At 38.1% G+C, this 25,036-nt stretch overlaps 1 protein-coding gene across 1 annotated transcript in view; it reads right to left on the bottom strand.

The window, feature by feature from the left end:
* EPHA3 (EPH receptor A3) overlaps window positions 1-25,036 on the bottom strand; it is a 231,713-nt gene that overhangs the window by 138,861 nt on the left and 67,816 nt on the right. Inside the window, 2 exon segments of the mRNA XM_009323937.1 lie at window positions 15,865-16,142; window positions 16,144-16,517. Coding sequence (XP_009322212.1) covers window positions 15,865-16,142; window positions 16,144-16,517 — 652 coding nt within the window.

Genomic DNA, 25,036 nt, shown 5'->3' with positions numbered 1-25,036 from the left:
TCCCTTTCACCTGTGCAAAGAGCAGCCCTGGGATGTGGTCGTCCAGGCTCGCCTCACCGCAGGTGCCATCAACCCGCCTCCCCAGAGGACCGTGGGACAGCTTTGTGCCTGCTGCCATCTCAGAAGCGCCACAGCACTGCCGGGGACAGAACTGCAGGGTGAGCACCTCAGCTCAACAAATCTACCAGGAACTGGCATCTGAGGGAAATAATTCATATTTCAGAATTAAAGAAAGAGAGCAAGCAAGAGACTGCAACTTAAAAAGAGAACATTTCCGCTCTCATAAAAAATACATAACACTTGTGAACAAAGCTGAAAAGATATGAACTATAAAGTATTAACAAAAGCCACCCATTCGGATCGTAATACTTCGCTGCATTATTTGAATAATTATTTTTAAGCAGTGCTCTATAATGAATTATGAGCTTTCCTCAGGGTAAACCAGACTAAAACAGCTGTTAAAAAAAGTAACAGAATTACAGTTCCGATTAAGCCCAGCAAACAAACATTTTTTTGGCTACAGACACTAGACCTGCTAGGGGCTTTAAATAACACTAATACTTAATTTCCACACCAAGTTTTGATTCTTTTCACTGCATACACCTTGGTAGCTAAGTCTTTAAAATAGAGTTTTAAAACAGACCTCCCACATGTAAAAGAGTTAATTATTATTTATGCCAAAGTTTGTCTCTCTCCATCTATTCCTCTATCGCAAGTTTTGTTACTTGGCATTACCAGCAGGGCAATATATTATGTGGCAGCAGCGGCCTGCGAGCCAAATACGTCCCCTGGTCGCTAAGCTTAGTTCATGCAGACGGCCAGCCCCAGCATAGGGTCATCTAGCCTGAACCAGCAGCTTCTGTTCAGGTTAAGATGGAGAGTCCCACGCTGGGACAAGTAGCCTCTTCAGGCTTCACCCCCATGGTTTCCATATGTTTTCAAATAAATCTCCCTGTCCTGTATTTTATAAATTACTCTCTCAAGACATGCAAAGTGAGTAAAGGCCAGACTTTCAGTTCTTCTCTTTGTGGGATGTATCTACGTATTTATACATACCTGTACAGAGATATATGTATAGGTATGACAGAGAGAAAATATATATCAAGACAAAAAGGGGGGAAAAGGACAGTTTTTCTTTTAAGGCACTGAAAGGACTTATTTGAACCAGAAGACCAGACCCAAAGCCCTCAGGCATGCTGGAAGTTCAATCCTGTGAATGTAGTGATTTATGCAAATTTCTAAATTATAGGGAAGGAGCATGACAGTTGCAAACCATTTCAATATATTGCTAATTGAAGCATTTTTCATGTACATAGCTATAATGAAACTGTGATCACGAGGACTCTGTAAAATACAAAACCAAAAGCAATAAAAACAAGGCCTTCAGGTTATCGTAATTCTGTAACAAGACACGTGGGCAACTGGCGATTTTTTTTTTTGTAACTGATAACAATTTTTTTTTTTAAAAAAGCTTGATGTACAAACATCCCATTAAGTTTCTTACAACTACCCAGTATACATAAAGCTGGCAGAATTAGACCCTGAATAACCAGAGTTGTAAAAACACCAGTGTGTACATAGCTATCTACATTCTAACTTAAGTTTCAGCCGGACGAAATTACATCCACAAATACACAATTACTGCAAATATTTCTGCTGGTGAAGCTCAGCTGCTGCTTTTTTTGTAAGACACTATTTTTAGATTAAATACTTGCTAAAGAATCTCTTTAACTATGCATTTGTTTATTAAATTGATCATTTGAAAGTTGGACTCCAACTATTAGTAAAATCACACGGCCAATTGCTTTTGTTTTCTAACTGGATAACGTGCACTTAAGTTAGTATCACAGAAATGTTACATACTTCATTGAAATGTTTATAAGTTCACGTTGATGTTAGTTATAGAGGCTAGCTAACTGGAATCTAAAAGAATACCACTTGACTAATATTATTAGCACACCAACTGTCTTATATTTTAAATTACAACATAATACAAAGTGGTTTTGAATGACTGACAGAGCTAAAGATCTTCACTAGGTAAACTGGCTAAACAATTGATTCATTCCTAATTTTGCAAATTTCATAATCTGATTTGTAAGGTATTTCACAAATACAAAAAGAAATTTATTCACTGATTTATTGTACTGCTTTCCCTAACTGTAGAGTGATACATTGCTATTTAAGAGGAATAGCATTTTATCAAAAAGCCACAAGTTCTCATCTGTCCAAGAATTTCTTATTGTTTGAAACGCTTGGCTTCTTCCCACCAAATCAATGGGAACTTTGCAACCGATTTCAGAGACGGCACGAGCAACCCCTATATGCAGTCAGGGACTTTGCATGTAAAGACAAAAGAAAAAATATACTCCACCAGGCAACCGTTCCCCCATGCCCCACCCTTAGAGAAGGTGAAAGCAAGCTTTGCTGATGAGGAAAGCATTCCTCCTCATCCAGGCCACTGCCGTTTTCAGCTGACAGACTCCAGCATGCCATCATCTGTCTCTGTCACGGGTTCCACCGACTCCTACTGAGAGCCAGCAACGAGCATCAATCCTCAAGCAAACAGCCTGCCAGCTATCTCAGATGGGAAAGCTGGCTTTCTCTACCCACCCGCTCTCTCTTACCAAAACAGGAACACAGTAGACAAGGATAAAAAAGTAGCCTGTGCAAAGGTCTGCAGGCCCATCACAGCATGAGAAGGTGAAGTAAAAAGTTATGTCAACAACAACAAAGAAAAAATGAATGCTTTGATGTTATGAATAGTTGCTGATGCAGAAGATGAGGCATGCTGCGTGCACTGTAACCCCTTCCTCCTGCCTCCTCCACACGTGTCCCCGCTCCTTGGGGAGAAGTAGCCACAGAGCCACTGGTCATTTTTAGTAGTTTCTTTTCAGTTGAACTCCTCCTGAATGAACAAGCCTTTATTTTTTAGGAAACACTTTATCAGAAGTTATGAAAGCCTTGCAAGCATGCTCTTGATGACTCTCCAATGGGACTCTAAAAAACGTTTTATACCTCTATCAACAGTTGTCTTGATAAACATTTTTTTTTCCCAATCTCCATACAAAATCGCAATTATCACACCTTTTCATGTTTTCACCTTGACATAAAGGAAACTCCTAATGGGACCTGGCGTGAATGATTCTGCTTACATCCAAGAGCCTCCAGTATGTGACACCCAAGTTTGTCTGACTCCAAACTTCTTCATAATTACTGTAGGAAGGAAAGAATAATACATTTTCTTTTTCTTCAACCAGAAACCTCCTCAGACTACTGCAGGACATGACTGTTACCCAAAACGAGTAAGTGCTTCTAAATTGGTTGCAGAGACAGTATGCAACAGTGTATTTATTCTTTGGTTTGTTTTTAAAACAACCTTTGGATACAGTCAGATTTTCAACTCCTAGAAATAGCCCACAGAAAGCCAACAAAACACGTTATCAAGCACCACAAAACAAGCTGCAATGCCCCAAATCAGATTTACAATCTATAATAAAAGACCAAAAGCCACAACCATATCAAAACGCATCATCTTTAAGATGTCAAGAGCATTTCCAAAGTCCTAGCTCACAGCAATAGCAAAGAATTTTTTATGGGGTCTCCCAAATGATCCTACGAAACCAGACGTATCCCACAGTACAATGAATACATAAACTCGTGTTCACATGTGTTTGGGCAGGGGGGTTGGGAATCTGATAGACTTGACCAAACGGATCCAGGGAAAAAAATCCCCTTCCTGCCCTCAAACCTCAAATCTAGCAAAAAGATTAATGTAGAAGGCAGGAGCAGAACATGGCATCAAAGGTGCCTAAGAAAAGTCAACCTGGAGGAGCATCAGTATCCTTGAGCTACATCTGATCGCTAGCTGTGGCCAATCCAATGCTTCAGAGGAAAATGAAAGATGCAGCAACTCAAAAGCCAAATTACTACGTTACAGTGGAAAAATTCCTTCCAAATAGTGGAAATTTTAAAGCATGGTATGAAAATAATATAGACTACAAATAGACAATAATTTATGAAAAATCATCAAATCGGTATGCTTTTTATTCTGCTACCTTTTTGACAGAATTATAACCTGGGACTTCTTTCTCTAGTAGAGAGAAACTACTCACACCACCACATATGTACTCATGAATGCAATATAATATATTGCATATAATATATTGGAATATTTCCTGCCATACAAAAAGAAGAAAACACCTGTAGATTGGATGATTGTTTCAACCTGGTGGATGTGCAATCTGTGGATGCACATCTGGAGATCTGATGCTAACACACAAATGTGAGGCAACAGCTTGACTGCTATGATTGCAAGACAGACAAGGAAGCTTTCCAACAGATGGGTAACTGACAGGCTATAAAATAATCCCTAATTATAAGAGAATTTGGGATAGATGGCATGCCTGGGTTTTAAGGCAGTAATTTAAACTTACTGGCCCTGGAAAGTAATTATTGCACAGAAAAACAATGTACTTAATTCCAAAGAAGCCCTTAATCCATATTTAAACAAGCTCTATACTAAACAGACTTGTGCCTGAACACCTGCTTTTACCACAGGATTTGGAGGGGTTTGTGTGTTTTTTAATTGAAAAACTAATATTTAACTTTTGGAGGGAACAACAGGGTCGACTTGTTCAGGGAAGAGATTAAGAATTAAAAGGTTAGGTTGTTATCACACTGCAGATGTGAATCAAAAGTAAAACTAGAAATCCGATTGAGTGAACACTAGCACGATCCGTGTTACAATCACATTTCAGATTCGCTGTGGATTAAAATGGATCAGCAGCATGGCTGCAGCGTGGGGGTGAACAAGGATTAACTCCTACTCAGCCCAAAAACCTCCGCTACCCTCTTCCTCCAGCCCTCTCAGGGATTCATTACCTGATACCCTCCTCGTCACTGCTGTAAGCAGGTGGCTAGAGAGGACAGAGACCCGGAGGACTCAGGACTTCCCCTGCCACAGCCCCGCTCCACACACACCTCCGCCCAGGCCGCAGCAGCTGTTTGCCTATCAACATGGCATGAAGCAGCTGTTCCCCAAGGATGCGGATGATAAACTGCACCTCTGAATCAAACTTACAAAGGGAAACTATATATATATATATACACACACGTGGCCACTGGCAAGCACTTTATCTCCCGCCCCTCTATTAAGGACTCTGCAGAGCAGGGCTAAGTCCACTGGACAGAAGGCTCTGGGAACCGCTGTACCAGAAAAAAACAGTCCACTGAGTTCAGGGCAAGATGCAGCCCTTTGGCTTTGAAGTTGTTTCCATAATTTCTGAGACACTGCTAGGTATATACTCAGAACTCTTGAAAATTCAGCGATGTAAAGAAACATCAAGGAAACATTCTTAAAATACTGGCCAGAAGAGAACCAGATCATTTGCACACTGCTTTCCTCTGAAGGGAAGGCTCTTGAGAAAACTACAGATCTTTTCTAGACTGCAACTTCATTTAGACAGTGCTCACTGAAACACAGGAGATGCGCCCCCGTTTACTGTAGTTCAGATCAGCTTTAAATCTTTCACTGTAACACACTTATTACAATTTTATTATCATTATTTGCAGACCAATTCCATGCAAGACCTACCATATACCCAAACACAGACTTCAAGAGTCACCACATTTTCCCTCCTGAAACTCGAATATTTTTTTAGCAGTTAGGCACAGAGCAAACCTGCACAGAGATACTAATCTTCCTTTAAAGACACCGTTAAATCACACTCCTGTCTGAGCTCAAATCAATATCCTTCCCCTTCTCATAAGGGAAGGCCTCTTACTTTTTAACTTTTTTTTTTTTTTAAGAATACTAACTGCAGCATTTAGGTTTCAATGAAACAATGACATCGGTATATTTTACTTACCATGGTAGATTTTTCCCTCCATTCTTCTCTCTCCTCTTGTTCTCTTTCCTGTTCTGACCCTTTTTAAAAAATGTCTTTATCTTTGTTTTTTCCACCATCTGCTGTGGTTAGTGTGGGTAGAGAAAAGATATAGAAGCTGATTGCCCTTCTACTGTTAATTTCACTGCCAATTCATCCCCTCACACAGTATGCGAAACAAGACCATCATTGCTTATTAAATGTCATGCACAAGTAGCAATTATGTGTCTTTCTAATTCCATCCCCTGTGTTAACAAATACATATTCGTATAGCCTTGAGGTGAAAGCTCTGGACACCCCGTCTTCACAGTCAAAGAAGTCAGAGAGGTTATACACCGTATAAAAATGGCAGCTTAATGAATGGTCTACTAATGTATGAAACAGAAGGTTCATTAGCCATGGTTAACTGAGATTTCTGAACTTTTTCTTCTTCTGCTAATACGTCCTGCTTCCTACTCAACTCCTATTTATTTTCAGGATGAACACCAGTTTTACAGCTGAAACAGTGATCTCATGTTCGTGGTTAATACACCTTGACTTCACTTCAAGTCACGATCCCTCAGCTCTGCTTTAGTTTTCCATATTATTCTTTTGGGAGCAAAACCTGGAAATTCCTAGAACGGATTTGAAGAGCAGCTTATTAAAATAACTGCCCATACCTGTCATCTCAGTGTTAGGATCTCATTACCAAAATAAGAAAAAAATCCTGTTAGCCCTTCAGAGAATTCAAGTTGTTTTGTAATCTAAAGAAGCACATTACAGCAGCTGGAGATGCCCCTGTTAAACTGGAACTACGTACTATCGAATAATTTGCTTGTATTTATTTGTATAATAATAATGACTACATTATGCCATTTAATATGAAAGCAAAGGAGTAATTCTTATGTACTGTATCCTACAGCCTCCTACTACTAATGTGACATTAAAAAAATGCTACAGAATACATTTATAAATAAAACAATTCTATAAGCTCCTACCTAAATCTTAGAATTACCTCTACAGAGATTAAGGGACTGTTCAGGTTAGGTCAAATCCTGTATGGGTGAACTCTGTATAAGGTTGCAAAACATCAAAGAACATGTTTAATATCTGACTTTAATATGTTTGCCAAACTTTATGTCTTTTCTTAGTTCAGCTGGGTAACAGATGACCATTTCAACATATTTCGCTGCTTTATAATAATCACCTTAGAGATTTTATCTTTTTTTCTAAGAGAATGAAAGACAATTTTTTTCTTCCTTAAACAATTTTGTGCCACATTCTCATTATATAGAGGAGGATAACAAAAGAAGATGCATTCTTAGAGGTAAGTACACTGTTGGTGGAAGGTTTTTGGTCACTTGCTTATTGGCATTTCTTAGCGCTAAGAGCTGGGTACTTCTGAGTAATTTCTTCTTTTATTCGCCTTCCATTAAAAACCTCTGTCAAATCAAAGAGAAAAGAGCCTATGGTTCCTCCAAATCGGAGGACAACGAATTCTTCCTAGGATTTTGAACTCCTGATGACCACCTTACTCCTACAAGTAAACTGACTTAGTACAGTCAAGTAAACTGACCACTACAGCTTAGGCTGAGCACAGTAAATGAATGCGTTCCTTAGGTTTCATGCTATTCACATGCTCAATTTACTAGAATTTAAGTACATGTATAAAGGCCATGTGACCTAAGCGAATTCTTAAATACTCTGCTAAAAGCGTATGAACTCAGGTATTAGACACCCCCTCTAACAATGCATGTCATTTTAGTTGAAAATTTTGAAGCAATCGTTCTATGAAACTTTGATACGTTTTTACAGCACAAAGAGTGGCCTGGACAGGGTTATGAACAAACCGTATATTTTTAAAGCCCATAACCCTTTTCTGTCACTTAATCACCATTATTAATAAAAAAAATATTATTTAAAAAGAACTACAAAAGAAGTATCATGGGATAAGGTACGATTCAAAGAAGCATACAGATTGGAAATACCAATGGCAAGTAAAAATGCATTACTTCAACCATGTTGTTGAAGAGAACTGTCCTGTATCACTTCCGCAGTTATACAGGCTTGGCACAGTGTCAACTTTTACCATATGGCTTTTTCTTCCCATGTTGAAAGTGAATCTTTCTGTCAAACAGCAGCTGTTCTAAATTATCACATCAAATTTTAACCTTACAGTAGACAACCACTGAACCCACAGATTCACGACAGTGAAATAGTTCGCCTCCTTGACCTATGAAGGATTTGTCGTTGTTTAGGTCTATTTCTGCCTTAGCACAACAGCTACACCAATTGTCAGGGTACCTGATGCGGGCAGGTACTTAAAGCTGAAGCTACAAACAAATTCTAGGCAATGAACTTCTCATCTTCTCTCCCTAAAAAGACTGTGTGAAGTCCAAGTTATTATGTTCGTGTTGTGCTATCAAGAATACCACTGCAATTTCAAATGCAAAGAAAATGAGACATTACAAATGCAACCCTTGTTATTCAGTTTGTAATCCAAAGAAACAGCCAATTCTGATAACTTCTCCTGTAGTCTAAGTGGTTCAATAAAGTCTGATATCAATTACTGGTTATTTAGATGTCTGCCAACAGCATGTTTTGACAACACCTTGTGCTTCACGCTGAGCAGCGGCAGACATATAGAAGATTCTTGTCATCTTGTACTCATCTTTCAAGATGGTTCTTACTTGAAGAGCATTTTCGTCGAACGTTATCAAAACTTACAGCTCTCACTACAATCGCTCTCTATTAAAGTCTAGTACCAGCTGTCAGTTGTAATGCAAACCTCTGTTAGCCTTTATAAGTTCCACTCTGGAACTAATAAGGGATTGTCAAATAGCTCTATACACAGACGCGAGTGGCAGAGGAACCGATGGAAAAGGCGTGCGTTCAATGAATTCGCACCGACAATACAATCTTTGTGCAACTCTGAGCTAAGCTGACACTGAAAGTCACCAGAGACAGTACAAGCAAAACATGCTCAGGATGATACTATTAATTTAGTTTTTAATCTTTTGAAAGCCTCCGAAGAAGCGAAGCCATTAAAATGAAAAGGTTAAGGAAATGCCAGCAAGATCCCTTAGGATTCTCTGTAATAGACATCCCTAAGATATTTGCAGTAAAATCCTGCACAAAAATTCAACAGTAGTAGTCTTGAACATATAAGTGTCAGAGATCTAAGGTGAAAATTTCTATGTTACAAAGAGGAAGGAAATGTCTCACACATACTCGTTAAATTGTAGAGAGTCTGGATCAATAATCTAGTAAATTCCACTACTCTGGGGAGGGTTTGCTGAGGTTTTTTTGTTCGGGATTTGGGGGGGGAGCTTTTTGTTGCTTGAAAAGCAGGTGAGGAAACAAGGAAGAAATTGGCAAAATACGCACAATGTGGCATAGCAAGCACCACCTCTAAACTGGTAAGAGATCTGGATTGAACAAACATACAGTGCGACTGTATTAAGTTGCATTTTGTGAGTCATTAACACTTTTGCAAATATTTCATTTTCCGAGTGAACCTTTCCATTTCCCAACTAGTTTCAAATGCAAAAATTCAATTCTGAATTACCTAATCATGTCATATGTTGACACTGTAGTACTGAACAACTTGGAGAGAAGTATTAGTAAGCTTTTTTTAAAGAACACTAACACTAGGTTCCTAATCACTGAAAAATAAAAAATGAATAGAAATATTTATAATCACGTTTTTGTTTAAGTAGTTCTATCACAATCTGCAAGAAATTTAGTAAAGATTCTTCTCAAGTAACTACAGAGCACTGAAACAACACTTTTCTAACTTGAGAATCTGTATAATGTCATATCGAAAAAATCTCTTTTCTAGTAATTTCAGAATGTTTCTTTTTAATTTTTGCTTGTTTAGGACATATGACAAATGTGCTCACAAACCATAAGATTCTGCCCAAGAAATTTTGCCTTTAAAACATGCATTTTAAATGTACGGCTTATGGTTGACAAGTTGTAGAATATTTTCAAAATTTGTAACAGTCAGAAAATGTTACATAAAAAGTTGGCTGTGATCTTTCCAAAGTATTCAGTGCAGCATAATTCTTCCCCTATGAAAAATCATCTGGGTATCTCTGACATAACTTTCGTAAGAGTTAAACAAATTCTAAGCACGAAGGTAAATCCTTCATTGTGTGCTCTGTTTATGTACTTATAGAATATAAAGTGGATGAAAACAATGAATATTTTACAAATAAAGTGATTCATAATTTATCGCTGCTGTCATTTTAGCTTACTAGCTTGAAAGATTAAGAGTCCCTTTAAGAAAGCATCTCCCTTGCTTTTTAAAATCAAAACAATATTTCAAACCGAAGGAAAAGAAAATACACATCAAACCTCTGCTTTAAAAAATGTGAATCCCTAGCTTTTTCAGATTTCATGTAAAAGGAAACTCTCTTCATCGTTCTGTTACTATATATCATATGTCATATGATCAGTTCCTACATTTTATTAAACATAATTGTCCCTGTACAGAGCCTAAGAGTTAAAACCACACACACTTTTGCAGTGTAAGCAACACATCCAAGCCACTTGGCTATTTCCAAGGGAAAACGTTACCGTCTTTGCAGTTGCAGCACGCACTTGTGCCTTCCGTCTGTTTTCACTTGCATAAAGTCGAGTAGCTCCTCACAGTACCTTTTTCTCTCTACATGCAAAGTTATCTTTTATCTACTGATATAAGCAAGTAAAAAGTATATTTACTTACGCAGAGATAAAATGGTTATTTAAAGCATGGGGGAAAAAAAAGAAATCTAAAGAAATGTTTTTAATCCTTAGTATTAATGATGTTTTACACATTTTTTTATCTCAAGTGCAGCATTCATTCTACTGAAAGAATTAAGCAATGTATGCGATGGTTCAGATTTAGCAGCCACAGATGGCATTCCTTTCATATCTCCATAAACTCAGCGAGAGAAATATGATTTAGGATATGTTCACTACACAACTTGAAGCACTGAATAATTTAGTGTTAGGGGAAATTTTGTGAAGTCATTTTTGCAATAACCAGGCACAGTGGGTGAACTTCACCTCTACTCCCTCCATTACCCCTTACTCCCTTTTCTCCCATTCAATCCACCTGATTAATTGCTAAAAATTATATACATAAGGAAGGACTGTTGGATTACATTCTCTTTTTTCTTCTGGCTTTGTTATAGAAAATGTGTCACTCACTTGTGGTTAAAACTTACAATTTTATTAGATAGTATTACATAGGAAATTTACAATTCAGACTTACTCAATTCCAGCAACTAAAATTTAGAAACTATACCTTGAAGTGATAGCATGCAGAAAATGTAATTCTGTGCTTTTCAAGTCATTCTGTTCAGGCCCACCAATTTAATTTTCCATTTGATAACTGGAGCCACAAAGCTTGTTTTTAGTCTAAAGGGTCACCTGTTGGAAGCATTCAAAAGAACATTCACGCTCACTCGCACTCCCACATGGATAAACAACTGCCTACTCCATGTGTGCTGATTAAGTATATCATCATGAAAAATATCGTTCTCCATACCCAGCTAGTCTTTCTGACACGCATGAAATAAACCAACAACAGAATAGACACATTCAGGATGGAAGAGATTTATTAGTCCAAGCCTGCCAGTGCAGGATTTCCTTTATCATCTGGTTACTGCATTTTTAAAAAAACATCTCCTGAAATGAGGCTTCCATTATTTCTCCGAGGAGACTTCCAGATTATTACAGAACTAAAGACATTTTTTCTAACATTTATCCTACATTTTCCCATTTATTTTGATACTATTACCCCAACCAACCAACCTTAACATTGTGAGATCTATTTCCTCTCTGTAGCATTCAAAACAAAACCGAGCCTGGCTTCTCCACATACAAATCACTCACTGGGCAGGTGATGTGAATGCTCCTTTTCTTTTGTTGATCTTTGGGCTGTTCCAAACACTATGCCACTGCATATCTCCTGCTGTACTTGCAACTTAAGTAGCGCATGCAAGCCTCATTGCCCTTTTCATAAAAATCACATCGTTTACTTTGAATATGTACAGAGACAGTCAAAAAGGATAAGTAGAAGTATGGAGCCATTAGCCTGTCCTCCAAATACGAAGGCACTAGTAGAGGGGGAGAGTTGGGAAACCAGGTATTAGAGATGAAATATTAGACATGAAAGAGGATAGGAAAGTGTTAATAGAGAAGCTGAAAAGGGAGCAGCTATTTTCTCACTATACAAGGAAAAACTTAACCAACTGACTTAAAACTGAAGGCTTAAACACAGAAAGAAGATATGGTTTTCACACAAGACAAGTTATGGCATTCATTACCATAAAAACTTACAGAGACTAAAAATATAAATGAGTCAAAAAATAGACAAATTAACAGGTGACAGGTCACTGATTCCTATTATACATAGTTCTTCTTACAAGATGTATCTTAAGTCTTAGGAAGTCAACAGTTGGTTGGCAGAGGCTGAAAGGTATACCCAGTAAAGCAGTGCTTTATACAGTTTCTTCTACTTTTCCTTAAGAATCTGTCATTAGCCACTGTCAGAGAAAGAATACGAAGGCAGAAACCTCTGATCTGATCTACTATGGCTGTTTCATGGGGAACAAATGGAAAAGATGAGTAATCCTTGTTGACTGGGGAATAGCATGGAGACTATCAGAAAGCATTAGGTTCAGTGCGTAGTTCCAGCCAGTTGTTTTTTTCTAATTAAAACAAATTAAAACACAGTAATTCTAAGAAAGGAGATGCTATAAAGATGTAGTTTGGCCAAAATAGCATGAAGACAAGCATGAAATATTACAATAAGATTAAATAGACAGGACCACTATGATGCAAGTGCTAACAAAGATGTAATAGCAAACAGTCTACAGCAGATGACATATAACATATTTAGTTAACTAACACATGTATTAGCTAAGGGGGAAAAAAAAGTATGAAAGAGTGGCTTTTCCAACATGCTCCTCGACACATCTTACCTTACCTTATACAAACCTAGTCCCTCCAAAATACTGAACAGATGCAAAAGTCTTTGCCAGAGGAGGCATTAAATCTTAAGCTGTTAACCTAAAGTATACCACGAAAACCAGAATTCCTCAAGGCAAGGTATGCAACTCGCTTTTGAGAAATCATTTCTACACACACACACACACACACTAATGAGAACAGGGATGGTCACAGCAAAATTGGTCCTGATTCTTTAACTGACACGTACATACATACGTGTAAAATGCTTATTAGTTGATAGGACCCAGAACAGAACAATAATCTTTCCAAGAACCACCAATATGCTGAGTAAAGCCAACAGTCCAACCTTGGCTTTTCAGAGCTTAGATACAAATATGTTATAAAAACGTGTATGTTGTTATATGTACATGTACACCAATAACAAAAAAAGGCTTGAGCCTTATGTCATCTTTTCCTGGTTATGCAGAGAAAGGGAAGCAGTTGTGGAAAATGGTACAACTTGTGTTAATTGAAGGCATGACTATGCCTTAATATTTTTCTAAGTACCAAGAAAAGCTGTTCTGAATGAAACTTAAATAGGCTGATATATACCATTAGGGTCCCTCATTTTAATCATTAGTGATGATAATCTGCTAATGCAAAATGACATTGTTTCCAAAAACAGTATTACAGAAACAAACAAAATCAGAAACAGTTTGAATGTAGAATCAAGTAGTGACAGACACTAAGTTGCTGAATGCTTCCAACTACTGTGAAGAGAAGAATTTCTATTACTTATTACTCTTTCAAACTTCATCTGAAACATTTTTTTTCCTAAATTATTAATTCATTCCAGCCCATGCTTGTAACACCATTTTCGATCTTCTTTACACTCTACAATTCTGTTCTTACTGCCCTTTTATTGACAAAAAAAAAAAACCACACAAAAAAACCCTTAAACCCCAACACCCTAAAAGAAGGAGCAAGAGAAGGAGAGAAGAAAAAGAAAAGGAAAGGTGCTGGAGCAGCCTTGAGCGTGAGGTCAAAACTGAACTTTTTTCCCGAGCTTTCCAAGTCTTGCTGAGTTACCGATGCCGACAAATGGGAGGTTTTGAATTACTGACTGCTTTTAGAGTGCCACTTCAATCACACCACACTGAAAATATTTGATAAATATGACTTCCAATAAAAGTTAGTAAAACATTATCTATTAAATCAGAATAAACCAGAAGGACCTGTCGCTATTGTTAATGGTTTCAGCATATATCACTCCCTTGATCAACAGCTGGTGAGGAAGTAAAAAAAGGGTTGAAGGAAAAAAAGAAAAAGAAAAAGATAGTAGTCCTATGGTCTGACTTTATGCCTTCCAAATCATGTATGATATACTCACACATGGATGTGAGCTCACTCCTAATCTCTGCAGAACTCATTAGGAGCTGCCTTGCCTACCCCAAGCAGCTGAGAACCTGTTTTTAAAGTAAAATAAAATAAATTGTTTTATTATTTAGCTCAACTTTTGCTCAATTGTAGTCTGACACTTTCTGAAGTGATTGTCTTTTTGTGCTTATGTGTAACTGAAATTCTAAACCAACACCTTCCAACCATTTATACAAGTACACAGGCTATAGAGTAAGCAAGGTTATATACAGTGGTTAAAAGAGTATCACTAACATTCTAGCATTTTTAAGTGAAGCTATAGGAGACCCTAGATAAAGCATTTCTGAATAATAAAATATCCTCTCCTGGATTCAGCTCTCAACAGAAGAGTTTAACTTGTTTTCCTTAATATCGGTATCTAACTGCAGAAAAGCATACTCAAAAGTCTCAGCTTCCCAGTTTATTCATTTTGAGGGCAAAACCAATTTAAAATCTACTTAAAAGCAAAACGAAACAAAACACACTCTTACCCCTTTCCTCCCACACCTCCATGGCATTTTCTGAGAAAAAGTCACCTTGATTAGAGTAAGAGTTTTCACAATGACCTGGCTATAGTTTGGTGGGCTCTGGTTTGGTGGGCTCCTAGTAGCTCCCCAGGACTTGCCTGTTTGACATAAAGATTGCTGTAGGACCAATGAAAAAGGAATAGGCGCGCTCTCAACCGAGTTCAGGATACTTTAAATTTCTGTTCTTATGGATATATGCATACGCACATGTACACAAACACACATATGTACACCTCACAGTAAATATCTCAGCTACTATTCCTTTCACCCATGGTATTTCTAGATATTACTGTTTAACTTTTACTTAATTATTTAACAGAAGACCCTTTGCCACAGCCAGCACCCTTTAAGGCACTCTGTGAAAAGAGGTTTAAGATTCAATTAGCAAAAAACTTCAAAACGTACTTTTGTAAAAAGCAAAATGTAGACCACCATCATTTTGCTTGATATTAAAATCACGTAAATATAATATGCATTTCTCTAACGTTTAAAAGACCATTTCTGGAAAACCTCAAAATCCCTGGTGTAGTCTTGTTCTTGGGAGCATTCACATAACCACAGTTTGCAGAAACCAAAAGTTTAGAGAAAATTATTTTGAGTTAAATACATGAGTATTCATGAAAAGGCAATTTTGAAGTTCAAATATTAATTTTTCAAATGTATCTGCATTTAGGAACTATGCTACCTGAAGCAATGCTACCTGTTTTTTTCTGACCAATCCCAATTAATCAACACAGCTCAGTAGCAAATATTATACATCAAGCCACAAAGTTTAAAAAAAAAAAAACACACCACAAAAAAATCGAGTATTTTGACACAAACAATGCATTTGAGAAAACTATAATCTACTGAAAGGAAGTCCAAGAGCGGTAAGAGAGACTAGATATGCTATGTACTGTATTAACTAAAAATCAATTGTTGACCCATATTAAATATTTTTAGCCAATTACATTATTTACACAGATGAAATCAACCCCATTTTCATGGTGATTTTATGAACTAATTTATTTCTCTCAATAATTTGGAGAAAATTAACACAACCCAATACACAGAGTCGGGACATAAAGTGAAGCCCCTGTTAATAACTGAACTATGAACATGGAGCACATTGTTACCTTGGCACGCAAAGCCTCTTTCTTCATAGCCAGCATTACACAAGCACTTCCCTATGGGCACTAGCCATTCTCCTTCTGTACTGCAATACATCTTGGGTGGCTCCTCCTCCTTGGAATGATTGACACAAGAACCCCGCACCTCCACCAGTGACTGGGAGTCCATGGGTACTGTATCTGGAAACATGGCGAGGTTCTTGACAGTGAAAGGGCACTTTTTGAAGTACACTCGCACCGAGACTAAGGCAACACATGCACCTACATCTTGAAAAGCCAAGTAATCTGCTGACAGGCCCCACCTCGCGGACTTCCGTATTCAGCTTGAGAATTCGGTCGCCAAGATCCATTTGGGTGAAGCTCTCATCTGCCGCAATGGTGTCAATCTTTGTAAACTGATGCTCTCTGAACTTTACCAAATGGTCATCATCGGACTCCATATAATACAGATTGAAGGTCTCTTTGCAAGTGCCCAGAACTAGAGGGATACTATTACAGTCCCTCAAGGTAAACTTGAGCTCCACATATATCTTCTGAGCTGAATTGCGTGGAATCCAGTTTGTTCGCAGCCAATTGTTTTGACTATGATCCATGACATTGCACACTTGGTAAGTTCTGATTGGAGTATAATGCTCATCAACACCACTAATCTCTTCCCACTGGGAAAAAAAAAAGAAAAAAAAAGAAATAAAGAAAAAAGGAAATATTTTAAGATTAATGATTACACCAATAAAAATCACATTTAGAGACAAAAGCTGTGAAAAAGCAAAAATCACTTTGCTTGGGCATCACTATAATATAGACAAGAGAGTCTGGTTGAACTTGCACTTACTTTTTTCCTATTAAAACACATAAACAACTTAAATGAACACAGAATTCACCATTAAGAGGTCAGTTTTTACCAAGTTATTTCAAGGTGGCATAAAAGACGCTACAGCTGTTTTGCATCATTAAAAACCTGTGTTTTCCTAAACTATATGCAGCACTGTCCTTTTTATCATGATCCCAACATGTCTTTACTACAACCACACTCACCTCAAACAGAAGAGGTTCACTAGGACAATGTCACATTTTCACTGTTAGAATCAAGTTGTATTTCAAAGTTTAAACAAGATTTAAAATCTTACCAAACAAAAGCCAATGGCTCCCACTGAAATTCCATACAGTCACAATAGAATGTTACAGTTTTAAATTTATTCAAAGCATGACAATTGATTTTGCTTGGGATATATGTCCTCTGGACAAACAGTCAAGCTTAGCCCAGTTTCCAGAGTTATTAAAAATTACCGCCAACTTACCGTAAGTATCTTGGTTACTTAATTCTTCTGTGGACTATATAGACTATGACACTAAGTTTCTGAAGAATACATAGTCATCATTTGTTTCTACATCAGTCATCAGCTGACAGACTTACTTGACCGAGACAGGGAAGCAATAGGTTTCCTATTTGTGAATTGCTCATGTACCAGTGCTACCTGATTTCTGAAGTCACGCTTACTGGAGAGGAATATTTACCAATCACAGGAAAAAAGAAATCCTACAGGGGTACTTAAAGTAAATATTTACTGTTAGTCATTTACCATACAAAACTAAGTGCCTTAAGATGCATCTTTCTTCGCTTTCTCCCTGAATGGATGACTACAACCAATTTTTTTTTGTGGTTTTTTTTAAGGTCATCATTGTTCAGCTTTTATCCACACAAAAACTGCAGTTGTTCTATATTCTGAGTCTTAAAATGCAAAATGAAGAGCCTTACCACTAAAGTGCAGGAATTAAAACTCTTATTACAATGAACAATACCTGCTACAGAATCATAACGCCACTGAAGTTGAAAGAAACCCTTCCAGGTCTTCTAGCCCAACCCTCTGCTCATGCAGGGTCAGCCAGAGCAGGTTGCTCAGGATCCTGTCCAGCCAGGCTTTTGAATATCTCCAAGGATGGAGACACCACAGCCTCTCTGGGCAGCCTGTGCCAGTGTTTGATTGTACTCAGAGTAAAAAGGTTGGTCCTTATGTTTAAATGGAACTTCCTGTATTTCCATTTGTTCCATTGCATCCTGGCCTTTCACTGGGCACCAGAGAGGAGAGTCTGGCTCCATACTCTCTATACCCTCCCACCAGGCATTTACACACACTGGTAAGATCCCCCTGAGCCTTATCATCTTCTGTTCTATGCTTCAAACTTAATTACACAAACAAAAGAGGTAAACTCCTGTCGTGATAACGAAGCGCATACTAACGGAGCACACGGTAGAACAGCAGCTACATAAATCCTTGCTTCGCTGTCACCCACATAACCCAGCCTTTGCAGAACACACAAATGCTGCCCCATGCAAGCAGATGCAGTGCAGCTGGGGAGCAGTAGAGCTTCAAAGAGAGCTGCTGTACGGTACAAAAACTGGAGATGTGAAGTGATGGAATTAAGTATGTTGTGAGAAATCACTGCCACTCTTGGAAGACGACGACAAAGAAGAACTTCTACCAGGAAAAAATCTTCCCTCAAAAATCAAGTCATATCAATGCTACCTTTAAGATCTCAGTCTAACAATTATTCATTTTACATAAGCACCTTTTGCTGAAGGATCTTAGTGAACTGCAGAGCAAACATTAGGAGAGGAAAGTAGTATTCCCACTATACCGACAAAGAAACTGACGTGCAGCAGTGTTAACCATCTTTGCAGTTTCCTGGTTTTACAAGACACACATCACACACACACACACACAAAGAAAGAAATAAAGGAAAAAAAAAAGTGGCCACATCAGAGTAACATTTGAGAGTTCTCAGTCCCAACCCACTGATTTAAGAAAGTTTTGCTATGACTAAGAGCTGCTCTGCACAATGAAATTGTCCACCCACACTGAAGATGTGATTTTAAATCATGTTATTAAACCAGTAGATAAAACCAGTATAAATACTCTTCCTTTAATTGAAACAAAGTTTATTTTAGTTCACTTTACAGATGTGACTATACACAAGTTTTATCTCTTCCTGACTAGTTAGTTCAACAGAGTTACAAACACAGTCTTGAAACTGCTGCTACAGCAGTTGAAATGCTGTAGCAAGCTGTAATAGGCCACACTGCCAAAGAAAGGAGGCAGTACAGGGGCTTTCTGAGTCACAGTTACTACACTAGAGCTCATGGCCACTTGAGAGCTGGGCACCACGTGGCAGCCCGTCACCCAAGGATGAGCCCTTGCCTGCGTAAGAAGCAGCTGGACCCTGCCTCCCAGCCTCTGCCAAGTTCCCAAAACGGAGTGGAGGACCCTCCTCTGACAGATGTCCTTGTACAAGTAGAGCCCCTGAGCCAATAAGATAATCCTGCTGCAAAAAGCCATTCAGACGCCATAGTTGCCTCCCACGAAGCTGGATGTACCTATTTAACTACAGGTCTTACCTGGACAAATAAAAATTCAGTTACAACAACTGGATGCAACTAGATAAGATTATATCATGAAACATAATTTTATGGACATTTAAAGCAGCTCACGCTGATTCATAAATGATCTACTTATTATCTCTTCCATATAATTTCTAATCAGTTCAACATATTTTACATGTCCAGTGGGAGATAGAAACAAAACCAGGAACTTGCAGAATTTAAAACATCTCCACAGCAGATGTTATTTTTCTGGACAAGTCCCACTGCAAATTTTTTTTTTCAGAAGTTTCTTATCCAACATGCTTACACAGACGGTTGAATGTAGATGTATGAATTGCACAACGGAAGTAGCACCCACTACTGTCTTCTTAACCTAGAAGTTGCAACGTGCAGTTATCTCTTCATTAATTTGTAATGAAGACCAAATTGCTTGGAAACAATTGTAGATTGCCACGTCAGTCTACTTACATAAACAACAAAATTTCAAATCGACCATTTAACGCTGAAGCATTGCTGAATGGAAGCACCAATCTCACACTGGGTGCTAACCTGACCAAAATACTTCAACTGTTACAAAACTATGGAGTTGCAGCTATCGCTTTAGAAAGAGTTAAGGTGAAATAAAACACTGAAACTACAGGAAGAGTGTCCTAATCAGAATATGTGCATAGATTCAAGTAGATTTGTGACATCAATAATTATTATGATCTAAATAAAAAGCAAGCAGTACATTTGCATTGCTCATACATTGCAACTTTTCCCAGTAAACTATCGTACTGCCATCCCCGAGAGATCTTTATTCTAAACAGATTACCAAGAATATCAAGAAAATTTCCTTTCCATGACCCATGATTTTTTTCTATTAAGTGAGGTTTCTCAAAGACCTATATTTATATTTGTTTTAATTTTTATTTCTGTACTTGTAATTCATGTGTTCAACTTGGCTCTGTAAAGTAACAAAGGGGGGGGGGGGGGGGGGGGGGAGAGAGAGAGAGAGAGAGATTTATTTTCTTATTCCAGGGATGGAATCGAGGAGAGAAAAACATAAAACAAAATGCATGTTGCTTAATAGAATACGGAATGTTTTCTTATTTAATCACTATTGTCAATTGCTCTTGATTTCAGGGGCTTAAATGAAGGCAAGCAGTCTTTCCCTGTAAATCCTTAGATACTACACTCATGGTGCATCCTACAACATAGGTCTTTTGAGGCATCATTTATAAAGGACTTCTCAGCCCAAACCTGTTCTGAACACACATAAATCCAGAAGTTCCATATTGTTTCACTGCTGCAAAATGCTAAGCTCATGCCTACTTCAGATCAAGGGGAGACTACGCATGTCACCTTTAATGCAAAGTCGTGCTGGTTTAGCATCTCTTACTCCTTCCCCAATATTGCTCTTGTAGAGCCGCCTCCCCCTTATGCTGCCCTTGAGCTCTGCTGCTTTTAGAACAAAGTATCAGACAGTACCCAAACAAGACCGTGTCTTTCACAGCATTTCTTTTCAGCACTAAAAATCTATTACCATTACATAGAGGATAAAAATCAATAAGCAAACAAACCTTTAGTAGCTGAGAATGTATACTTTAGTTTTATAGAGAGGTATTGTCACTAAAACGTGCTGGCTGTTAAGAGGCTAAGTGGCAACAGGAAGCAAACCTCCTGTGCTGCATTGCCACATAGCTTATCCAGTATTACAGTATTCACTGCAATTTTACTTTGTACAGGCATCATTCTGACCTATATTCCCTAACAGCTAGCTGAAATAACAGAACTACTAGATAGGAGTTAAAAAGTAAAGGAAGAATTAGAAAGAAAAAGTAACTAAGGTATTTTAAACACATAAGGAAAAATCTGATTTGCGGGGGGGGGAGCAGGAAATCAGCTAAAAGAAAAGTCCAGAGTTGCTATTTAGTAATTAAAGTGAGTCTTTGTATTTTAGGGCACAGGAATAAAAGAACAGCATTCCGAATATGCAGGAATCTGGACAGCTGGGGCTAGAACAGGTCACAAGGCAGAGAGCTATAATAAATAATAGGAGACTGAAAGGTCATGAAGAGGAATTCAGCCAAAATGGAGGTGAGGCAACAAAATGCAAAGAGAATAATGCAACAGAGATATGAGACGCACTGAAAGAAAACTTCAGATGTAAGGCAGATATTTACTCCGTATAGGGCAACCAAATGGCAGAAAGGGACATGCTTCTTTTCACCTTATGCACTGAGGCCAATCTGCTGCAGTCTCAGCTTCCCCTCCTCCCACCTTCAGCTTCCCAGAACTATTCCCATCCCATGGAAAACTAGCATGGGGCAGGGGGCTAATTTCTACTGAATCAACTCTCCTAAACAGTACATCATGCAACCACTAGTATTTCTGCAGGAACAAGAATGTAATGCAAGGGGCAAGAAAGCATCCAGCAAGAAAGTATGGCCACCCAAACTTAGTTACCATGGAAACCCACCCAGAACTCCAAAAAAAAAAATCTATTTCTGAGTATACTGCATTTTCCCATATAAAATTTCATCTTGCTGAGGCTTTGCTAAGAGAAAATAAGAACAGTTTACGTTTTTGTCCTCCAGATAGATGGAAAAATAAACCAGAAGGTATCAGAGGAGTAAGGAGAAAGATGAAGAAAAGCTATCACAAGGAGACAGACCACACAGCAGCGACAGCAGAGAAATACTGAAGAGAATTTGGGCACAGGCACTTTCCCAGGAGTTGGGAAAGACCTAGAAAAGGTTACCTGAGCCAGGAAGGAAGGAACTGGCACTATGTAATGTTGAGGAGGAAGGGCGCTGGTGGGAGTTAAACTGAGAACTTAAAGAAAATCTGTTGAGATGCTGGCAGAACGACTGTATTAAAGATCTGTACTTACACCGTCTAAATCAACACTGGTGGGACCCAAACTTAATTCTCACCTCAATTACATGCAATTACTTGGGTAACTCTGATCCGTGGGGCATTACACTTCAAAGGTGTCCCAACTGGCATTTCTTTCTTTCAGCAGTGTGCAGCTACAGAATGAATGGATATTTATTAGTCCTGGCTATGTTTAGACTGGAAATTAGTAGCCAGTTTCTAAACACTGGAAGAATGAAGCAACAGGACCATCTTCCAAGCAGTCCAATAGGGATGATAAATCCAATTTTTTTATGAAAGATTTATAAAATTGTGTCAGAGATTTTATGACAGCATGATGGGAGAGCTGGAAATCTGAGGCTGTGATACGAGGCTTTGGGTGCTGGATTTGTTCCTATTGTCAAGAGGGAAGGAGCAGAGGTGTGACCACCATTTCTGAATTCACATTATTACACAGTACTTATGTTACTCCAATTCCTTCAGGCACCTTCAACACTTCTGAAACATATCCAGGAGAAGTGCCATAGCACATTCCCTCCCCAGCATGTAATTTGGCTTTTGGGAAGTTCTTTTGTTTGCTTGTCATTTTTTAAACCTTCTTTGGATACTGTTAATGGCAGGAAACAAGAGGCTGCTCTCAGTGGCATAGAAAAATCTCTGAGATCCCCAGTGAGAGGGTCTAACTCATATTCTCCAGTCATACTGACAAAAGTTGGGACAGAAAGGATTTTCTTTTCTAGAACAGATCTAGCAGCGCGTGCTGGACTTCTGGTTTTGGTTTTTTTCTTCCATTTTCTTTACAAAAGGGAATGTACAGAAGTGAATGGAGGCCATTTCCTAGGATGCCACACGCAGTCTCACTAAAAAGTTCCCTCTCGATGTGGGAATCTAGGACATGAGTGATTTCCTCAATTCTTTCATCCTTCCTGTGGCATACTTCAGTTTTTGTAGCTTTTTACCCTTCATATCTAAAATCTTAAGTTTACTTTAAGAAATTGAAGGCTATTTTGTGATTTACAATACAACACATATGCAACTGCATGATTCCAATAAAGTAAATTTTATCTTTCAGTGTCACATTACTACAAAACTCCTGAACTATAAACTATAAAATTCCCACTAAAAATGGAGTTTGATAATTTTTCAAGGCCCCTCTGGAACCCAGGCAGCTAACTCCCCGAGACTCCATTGGCAATCTTAGGCAACAGTCTAACAATATTTATTTACAATTTTATTTTCCATTAAGAAATTTGGTATGATGATGTATTTGGTATGAGCACCATTTCAGGTGATGTCCAACTGTCCTTTACCATAAATTAATAATGCTAATAGTGGCTCGATGGGACATAACTTAAATACATAACCACTGTGCATGCTAGAACACAGACTGGTAATACAGTGCTGAGAAAGCAGAAGAAAAATAGTAACTGAGTGAAATGACTTTGAAACCTCACGAAAACATCTTCAAGTGCTAGGATGTCCCGCCCTCGCTGAGGAGAGCAGTCAACTCATTGCTTATTTCCCAACTAATTTAATTTTTTTTTTTTTTTTTGGGGGGGGGGGGGGTCAGTGTAATTGCTTTTCACTATCTGTGAGGTGTTCGCATAAGCCTCTACAGAACCACCATTCAAATTCTACCTGAAAAACACTTCTGTTCTAATACTGAAAACTGACCCTGCTCTCCTCTACCAGCTCTTAGTATTCAGTACAGTTTTTCAGCCAGCAAAAAAAATCACCTTTATTATGCCTTGCTGAGCAATGACAGAAAAGTATGCATTCCCATGTATGCACACTTTCTGCCTTCTGCTATTTATTCAAGCAATTCCTTTCCCAAACAAAAAGATCATTATGATAGGAATCTCACATTTCAGATAGTCAGTGAATGCAACTTTTCAAAATTTCACTGACAGAATACCAACTGGCTAATAATCTATTTTTTTTCTCTCCCTTGGTTGCCAGGCAATCACAACAAAAAGAGGTAAACAAACAAGCCATGCCATGAGCAAGAGAATTAATGAAGCCTAGTTTCCTAAAAGTCTCTCTCTCATGCTTGGTCTCCAACATGGACTCCGATGTCTAATAAAAGGCAAGCACAAAAAAATTCTCTTCCTCATTGGGAGCATTAATGCCATCTCTGTATCTCTCCCCCTTCCTCCCTCTCCTCCTATTGCTTATTTTCATATATCTTGTAAGGCCTTAAGCCTTTGGAGACCTCTGCTCCTCTGTGAAACTGTTAAAATTCACCTCTGAGTTCAAAAAAATCTTAAGTGGGATCTTCCTTTCCCTTGTATATACATACACTTAAGTGCATACATGTCTGCGTATGCATGAGACATGTATGTCTCTCCAGAGATTGTGCTAAAAAGAAGGTATTGTCTTCACATACAGGCCAAGCATAGTATTTAAAACTGCTTAGATTAGTGTAGACACTATGCATTCCTATTAAGGTTTAAATGGGGGGGTGGGGGGTGTGGAATTCTGTATTTGCATGCAGAAAATCGAAGTGGTCAAAATGTTCTATTATGAGCTTAAAGTTAGGCATATGAGGGTTTAATGCAGCACTTGGAAAATGCTGAAATATTCCAAAGCTGCATAATACACATTCGATTCCTATAAATACTGAGATCACTGATCAGCAGGCATTTGAGATATTACTCTATATCATACTAATACCATTTAGAATTAGTATTTTCCTCAGTGAGTAATTTTATATGAAATTAATAATTTTTTTAACAAAAGGAAAAAAGTTACAGCTGGCAGTTCAGTAGAAGTCCTGACTATGAGCTTGAAGTAGACATTCCTGGTGAAAAGTTCATTCCATTGGAAATAAGAGATTGACATAAAGTATTTGACTTTTTTTTTCCCCTCCAGCTTTTCCAGAATTATATATCTTTGCGCCAGAAATGTATAAACATTAAGTTCATTTTCTTCTTTTGAAAA

This window comes from Pygoscelis adeliae, unplaced genomic scaffold (assembly GCF_000699105.1).
Source record: "Pygoscelis adeliae isolate BGI_AS28 unplaced genomic scaffold, ASM69910v1 Scaffold124, whole genome shotgun sequence".
Taxonomy (NCBI): Eukaryota; Metazoa; Chordata; class Aves; order Sphenisciformes; family Spheniscidae; genus Pygoscelis; species Pygoscelis adeliae.
Note: the sequence above shows the minus strand (reverse complement) of the source record. Positions and strands in the feature narration are given on the sequence as shown.